At 41.9% G+C, this 8,376-nt stretch overlaps 1 protein-coding gene across 1 annotated transcript in view; it reads right to left on the reverse strand.

Annotated features, from left to right (window-relative positions):
* Positions 1 to 2,354: 2,354 nt before the first annotated feature.
* Positions 2,355 to 8,376, reverse strand: part of foxp2 (forkhead box P2) — a 110,292-nt gene continuing 104,270 nt past the window's right edge. The window contains exon 21 of the mRNA XM_084701338.1: positions 2,355 to 6,053. Coding sequence (XP_084557464.1) covers positions 5,909 to 6,053 — 145 coding nt within the window. The 3' untranslated portion in view covers positions 2,355 to 5,908. The remainder of the gene's footprint in view (positions 6,054 to 8,376) is intronic.

Here is an 8,376-nt window from a genome sequence, read left to right on the forward strand (position 1 = left end):
TTAAATAGCCTACTTTTCCGAAATGTGTATAAATGTTCAAACATTACACTAGTAGATTATTTTGTCATTGGAGAGAGTGTTTAAAAGGAGAACTTGTCAAAACCCTTCTGAAATAGAGAAGCTCCCCCGTCTGAGACGGAGAGGCTGGTAAGACAGCCATGTGACTGGCGTGACCGCGTCCGATACGGAACACGGAGCCATGGCACAAACGGGCATTGGCAGAGGAAAAAAAAAAACTCGCCGAAGCGCCAACGTGCCTTGCAGCTATGCAATTATTTTTGCTCTGCGTCCAACATCAACTCGAGAGCAATGCAAATTATTTAAGACGCGCTTTTCAGGGGCCGCAATTATAATAATGATGATCTCAATTAGCGCAGCCGTTACCTCGGACTATTTAGCAGGCAATTTTGCAGCCTGAGGGCGAGGGTATTCTGGAGAACCGACACGCATTGTCAGGCCAAGAGAAGAGGAGGGAAAGACAGAGTGTGTGTGTGAGAGAGAGAGATATAGTGTGTGTGTATGTGTGTGTGTGAGAGAGAAATAGTGTGTGTGTGTGTGTGAGAGAGAGAGCGAGATAAGAGTAAGAGAGGGAGGGGGGTGAGTCTTCGGACGTTCAATCAATAAACAGTAGGCTAGACTGAGAGGAGATATTTACTACTGGGTCCCGGAAGGGGACAGTCCCTAAATTGACCTAATTGGTCAGTGTTGGGGATGAAATGGATGAAGCGTGCAGCACAGCCGCTAATTTAAAGGGGCCACGTCACAAGCACTCAGACGAGTTTCACATTTTAGTGTCTTGTATTGAAATTGCACTGATAAAATCACTTTACTTGCTGTACAATAAATTATGATATAGATTAATTAGAATGACACTGTTGATTATTTAGTTTAGACTGTTTCAAATAACTAGATACTTTAACGTTGAAAATCACAAAAGCACAGTGTAAAATAACATGTTACACAAATGTTTGCAGCCTTTGCTATGTGGCGTCAACAGAGTAACACATTTGCCCAGTACTTGGTCCCTTTAAAGAGTTTCAGAGAAATTAACTCTGACCTATTTAAGTGAATTCTCTCTTTTTCTCCTCCGTAAATATAAAAGGGACTTCTTTTCCAACGTCGTTCAAGTGGAAAAGGCCTGCACCACCAGCTATCCTTTCTTTTATTCATCGCACTGTAAATAACTCTACTTTATGAAAAGCAGCCAGTGTGACTCACGGATACCTCTCTAACCACAACACATTATTATTTCATGGTCTTTGAAAGAGGGGTCTGTAGCATCGCTCGCACTTTAATGTTGCAGCTCTCTCTGATGTTGTGTGGTACACAGCGGCCCTTGTTGCACTTCGTACGCCGTTCCCTCACTTGAATTCACAAACACTTCAGAGTGCATAAATAGCACGGCATGCGAGTGCCTCGCGAGGTAGCTAATGCTCCGGAACGCCATTGAGGAGATAACAGCAACCACGGCTTCTGCCTGGGACTGTCATGGGGTGTGTGTGTCTCAGAATGGCGTTGTTTTCTGGCCTCTCAAAGGACGTCATATGAAGAGGAAAAAAACAGACGTTTGAGTAACGTTTAAATGACCAGCGGACATGATTCAAAGGTTCCTGGAATGTCCCTGGCCAACCTCTGGAACGTGTAGAGAGAGGCCTGTGGAATACAGACCAGCAAACAAGCAGCCACATTGGTCATGGTAGATTCATTGTGAATCTCAATGAGTGTGTCAGTTAGACTGGTCCATGACCGACAAGGTGCAGGCCGCACTGTAGCTGAGTGGATTTATCCACTGCTTGTCACTCTTTGTTTCTGTGGTCAACACGAATCAATTGAGAACGGGTGGTGAGATACTGTGGACCAGGCGGGGAACTGCAGCCGTGAAGGCTGCTGGTAATTGGGACAGAAGCACAAACAGAGGCAAGGAGTACAGCCTCGACAACACTTACTCCTCTTCTTCTGCCAAAAGAAACCGAGTCCTTGGCTCCGAACCACCTCTGCTACAGAAGGTCCTGCTGCTGTGAATCACAATCAGACAGGTCTTTGGCTGAAACCCACAGAGCCAAAGCCATTACCGGTCCAGAACGGAGGTGGGGCAGGGCCCTTGTCCCAGTCAACTAAACAAGACTGTAGGTGGTGGAAGCTCGAACAAAGACATGTAACATATACATTAAAATTTAATTGCCTGTTTTTTTTCCATCCCCTCTTGTCTCTGAAATAGCACAGTCCTGAAACGTTAAAAGTGTAATGCCAGCTAGAATTTCATGGTTGTGCCTTTGTAGAATAAATGATATATGTGTTGAAGAAAAATAGGGAAAAAAAAGTAGAACTCCCCGATGTTGGAGGTAGACAGTTGCTTTTCAAATCCTAGTTTTGGTCCTTTATTTTATTCAGCAGTGAAAAGCCATGAATACACGAAATAATAACTCCGGTTACAACTCTCACCCATGACTTCTAATGCCAGAGAATCTTAACGTATGGACACAGTACACCGTAATGAAAAGTATCAAAAATTAGTTAGATCAAAAGAATAAAGCCAACAAAAAAAAAGAACAAAAAAAAAGGTATTCACCAATTACATAAACATATGTGTTTGCTACAGTCCAATTCACTGTATACATAGGGAGATCATATTCCCAGTTATTAGAGAATGACAGCAGTAGAAAGGATACATGACTCGACTGCAGGACATAATGCTTCATAAAGTATGCACAGAGGTACAAGCAATAAATACACACGTTAGGTTAAGCCTTACAGCTACGCAAAGCAGATGCAAAAGGAGCAGGTTTGCTATTCTTAGCGAGCAATGAGAGAACAGTAAAAATTCATGAAACTCAGAAAAGAAAACACTGATTTTTTTTCAGCTTAGAAAAAGTCTGGTAAATTTATGGGTCCACCAACATTTTTTACATAAGTATGCACAGTTATCAAAATACAGACAAAATCAACCCAGAATATCCAGACAATCCTAAAAACTAATAGAGGAGCAGATCGCAGTTCTGGAGGTCTTTCTGGTATTATGTGCAAGCAACTATTTTAGACATTATTTTACTTGATTTTTACAAAACCCATGCAAAATCTACAGGTAATATGCATTCTGTGGCTGACAGTTTTTTTCCTTCCCAAAATAAAAACTAAAGAATACAGCTGAGGTATGCATTCTTATGCATTGTACGTACATTTAGGCCATCATTCATCCCAATGGTTTTTATTATATTATTTTTATTAATTCTTGTTTCCAGTCCACCAAATGATTTTAGACATGCATTTTAAAACACAATATTCCCTTACAGGTATAATACATCATCATTCTACAAATGTTTGACAACCTATTACAATGCAACTCTTCCATTTCTGACGTATTGGGAATGTAAACGTCTTGTTGACCCATGTCCGATGTGACAAGCGTATTAAAGTGTAACAGCTCTTGTGGCGTACTAATAACTCGTGCAATCTGTCATAATTGTTCTGAATTTGTTTGTGCAGAGGTAGAACCTTTTAGAAAGCCTTTTGGGTAAGTGGGAGAACCCTTTTTGAAAGACGCAGCGTCCTTATATTTGGTGTGATAAGATTATTCTGGACGTCGTCTTCAAGTCGTTTTGCTGACTCCAGCCAAGTATTGAAGGGATAAGCTTTGTTCCTGGGCCCAGCACCCTCTTGAAGTGGAACTGGCATGAGTAAGTGTGTGTGTGTGTGTGTGTGTGTGTGTGTTTGTGTGTGTGTGTGTGTGTGTGTGTGTGTGTGCGTGTGTTTGTGCATATTGTTTGTATCTATGTGTTTAGCTGTGGTAAATATGATGTTAACTTATGAACCAAGCAGACAACTCAGTTTCATTTCTGTTTGTATTTACCGTAAGGAGAACCAGAAAAACTGGCAATGCAGAAACACAGTGGTGTGTGTGCGTGTGTGAGCCTGGGAACAGGAGCTATGTGTGTGTGTGTGTGTGTGTGTGTGTAGTTCAGAGTTAATATATCCCATACAAGAGGAGGCAGAATTTTGTGTAACTTTGGTTTGACTGAAAACGGAAATGACCATATTAAAGCAACAACACTTTTCTAGATGACATTAGCAGTGAGAAATGAAATAGAGTTTGGACGATCACTACAGTACTTCTGTTCTGTCACAAGGATATCACATGTGATTTAAAACAAGTAACCCATACAGAGCCCACAGTGCAGTTAAGAAGCCTCCTCTGCCCACACTGCCTGCTTCTATATAGTCACGAAGCTATGAATCACACAATGAGTATTTGACTACAAGTTAAAGCAAATATCACCTAGAAAAGGTTCTCTTAATCTCTGATTTCCCCTTCTACAATGGCTATATTATTTGCTTTGACATGATAACCAAGCCACATTATTTCATATCAACTTGAAATTATGACTTATTTGGCTTTGCTAGATATTTTAATGTTTGGTTACTATGTTTTCAGTTTCGGTTCAAACACGGCTCTGAACAAGCCGAACGGTAAGAAGACATGACATATCTGACAGTCCCACTTAGAACATTACATATTCACTAGATTAGAAAAACAATGACATGATGGGAAACGCAAATTAAAAAAATTATATATATATAAAAAAAAAGAAACAACACAAGAAAAGAAAATATTAAAAAAAGAAAGAAAATAAAATCAGGAAACGATCATCACAACAACACAATTTTTTTCTGCACTTCCACTGAATACACAAATGTTTGTTTTGGTCATGATCCACTGTTACAGTAGCTGCTTTCTACCAGTCAGTAAGTCCCTAGCACATAATTCCTGTTCGCTCTCTCTCATCTCCGCTTTAGTCTGGCAGACATCTCCTCTACACACCAAGTGGACCTCCTATATGAGTTATCAAATTACACATCAAAATCCGTTTTTTTTTCTTCTTACTCATCTTTATACAGGGCTAAATAAAACAATCCCAGAGGTTATTCGAAGGTAGTTTGCGGAAAAAAGCTTCTCTTTGTACTAGTTAAAGTCACAGAAGGCTGACCAAAGTAGTCTGGTGGCTTCTGTCTAAGCTATTGGCCATTGCTAGGGTAGGCTTTGGTTTCTAGCTGTCGCCTGTGACTGTTTGCAGGTAGACAAAGCTTCAGAACGAGGAGGTAAAGAGAATAGCAGAAGAATATGCAGAAATGCATTTTTCCCCCTAAATGGTGCTTTACACAAACAGTATTTTTTTTTTCTTTTTTTCTTTTTCATCTTTTTAAATCAACTTAATATTCACGTTTTCACTTTTCATCACAGACAGATTATAGACCGGAAGCCTATTTTTTTGACAGCTGCAACAACAGTCTTGGTACCGCAGTTCTGTTATTGGTGTGACTTAGTAGATGGCATTTACATTTGGGCTGAAATTATAATACAAAAGAAGAAAGGAAAACAATGAAAAATAAAATACTGGTTTTTAGAATTTTAGCAACATACAGGCAGTGACACTAATTTCTGATACTACTCCTGTGCAAATGATGACAGAGCAACAACTTGAATTGAACCAGCAATTGTTTCTAGACATCTGCTAGGGTGGGTTGGTTGGTTGGATATTCACAAACTTAAAACATATTATTTTTTTGGCAGTATATGAGGCCATTAACTTTCTACAGAACAGATTTGCCCGCTTTTTTTCCTCATATCGTTTTGTCCATGAGCCCATTCGTGTTCAGTCTGTTGGTCAAGCCAGCTAGAGTCAAATGGGTCGTAAAGTTAAAAAGCAGACATCTCATGCCTGCCATGTTCGGGGTCCCATAGGGCTGCAACAAAGAGTTCCTTAGGGTGAGACTTTCTTCCGAATGCATGCTCAATAAATAGTCCTAGTGAGAGTCAGCTGTGTTCTGTTGGGGCGTGGAGTGGTTTCTGGTCTTGCAAGACACCTGTGAGAGGGAACAGTGTGGTGGAGGGATATAGCGACCGGATTTCCAGTCACTCCAGATCATCTGATAGGTTACCCTCCTCCAGCTCCCGGTCGTCGTCAAGCTCTGGGCTGTGATTGGCTGTTGTGACCAGTGACATCGGACAGTCGTCATCGTCCATGTTCAATGGCTCCTCCTTTACATGAATGGCCGGCCTGGAGGAAATGGACAAATATGGGTGTCAGTTTGCATTAGAACATATTTAAAAAGCACAGAAAAAGAATCAATAACTTCTACGATAACTAATGATAAAATAATACATTTTAATTTCTGAATCTTCTGACATTTGCATTCACTCTTTTTTGTATTTATTTTTATCAAGGATCGGATCTGTCTACTGTCAGCTGACAGCCTCTCGGCTGTACAGCAGGTAAGAACAACATGACTGTTTGGAGGATGCTAATTCACCCTGAAACGCCTCTTCCACAGTAAGCAACTAACTCCAAATTGCATGAAAAACAGGCTCTTGTAAACGTGACAAGCGCTGATGCGCACACATGTTCGGCCTTCAAAAGTTAGCTGATGACACCTGCATGAAACATAAAAACACACCGCCGCACGCCACATTATAAATAATGGAGGAATATTTCATCCTCTCCCAGCCCCAGGAGCAAAGGGAGTGCAGCCTTTTTTTTTATCTTGTTAATAGAAAGCGCCGTCTCTCGTTAATATGCAGGGGCTGGCGTGTCGCTCCTCCGGAGGAACAACCCGCAGCCAGGCTCCGCCATTAATCAACTTCAGCCCGCCAGTTCAGTTGGACACCATGATACATGTTTTTAACTCTAAATGGATGAATATCTTCACCCACTGTCAATAAACGCACTGAGAAAACAGCGGCTTGAGAGGGATGCCCCCCCCCCCCCCCCCCTCCCGGAACAACAGAGAAGAAACGAGTGGGCGAAAGTGTGCGGCGACTAACAAGAATAATAATGCTGTCACACACAAACAAGGCTCAGGCTGAACCCAGGTCCTAGGCTGGGAGAGGGGTTTGTGCCACAATGATAAATCTGACAAAACCTAATTATTTCTGACACATCGGATGCATCAGGAAATCCCTCCGGACTCAGAGAGAGAGAGAGAGAGAGAGAGGGAGGGAGAGTGGACGAGAGAGGTAGAGAGAGAGAGGGCGAGAGAGGTAGAGAGAGAGAGGGACGAGAGAGGTAGACGGAGAGAGGGAGTGAATCTAATATCCAGGAGTCTTAGTATCACTGCATGTCTGCCAGCCATCTCCTGGGTTGCCTTCATCAATGGCAGCGAAAACTTTGAATTTGAAAAGAATTTTAAAAGGTACAGATTGCTTTAATATTTATAGCTTAATAAATTAATATTCAGACCTAGTAGGGGAGGAGGCTTGCCTTGCCTTTTCAGGAAGCTGGCGGGGTTATGAATATTTCTGTTTTTCTTCCCCAGCTGCGGGTTCAGAGTGGAACCAGAGTCAACAGAACACGGACTCAGAGGTGAGAACGCAGAACCTGGAACCTCACTGTTCTCAAACAACACTGATCCTCATTACCTGATAAGGCATTTGAAATTAATACTGCAATCCTTTTTCTTTTCTTTTTTTTCCAGTGTAACTATTGTATTTTTTTATATGTGATTGCCAGTAATTAGCCAGCTCATTCCAGTCAACGCTCTAGAGAGTGGAATGTAAGGATGTTACACAGTGATGAAAGCCAGATGATGGCACATCCACAGTTCTGATGCCAGGCAATATTTCTGGTAATCATCTTTAAACAAAAAAATAATAAACAATAAATAAATAAATCTCCCAGATATGCCAAGATATTGCCATGTCAAGTGAAAGCATCACGGTGGAGCGGGAGACCGACTGGGGTTTGACCGTAAGCAGGAAGCAGACACTGCTGGCAGGCCCCGCTTACTGCTCCTCATCTACTCTGATTGGGTACCTCCAACATGACGGGTATTAAGGAAATGGAGGAGAAAAATGATTAGTCCTTCAGACTGCATTAAAGACGTTCTGTATGGATGAGTGACTGGCCAGCTGACATTATAAAGCCAGGCTATGAGTCTAATAAACAGAACGTGAGTGTATGTGTGTGTACAGTGTGTGTGCGTGTACAGTGTGTGTGTGTGTACAGTGTGTGTGTGCGTGTACAGTGTGTGTGCGTGTACAGTGTGTGTGTGTACAGTGTGTGTGTGCTCGTCCTTACACTGTGGGATTAGTGGCAGCCATCACACTGAGGCATGACAGGGATGCAAATAAGGTCATTAGTTGGGTGTCTCTAACGAGTGTGTGTGTGTGTGTGGGGGTTGGGGGGGGTGGGGGAAGGGGTCTGTCAAGGGACAGACCGACACTCATCATCTCATTTGACACAGATTAATTCACAACCCATCAACAAGAAGGAGGAGGACTAATGATGAGAATAGACAGGTCTCAAATATGAACAGGTCTAAAAAAAAAACGAAATATAGCGCGACACACCATACAATCTCCCTCACGTATGCAGTTTTTCTCTT

This window comes from Hypomesus nipponensis, chromosome 7, assembly GCF_054491055.1.
Source record: "Hypomesus nipponensis isolate SF chromosome 7, ASM5449105v1, whole genome shotgun sequence".
In the NCBI taxonomy this organism is placed as follows: domain Eukaryota; kingdom Metazoa; phylum Chordata; class Actinopteri; order Osmeriformes; family Osmeridae; genus Hypomesus; species Hypomesus nipponensis.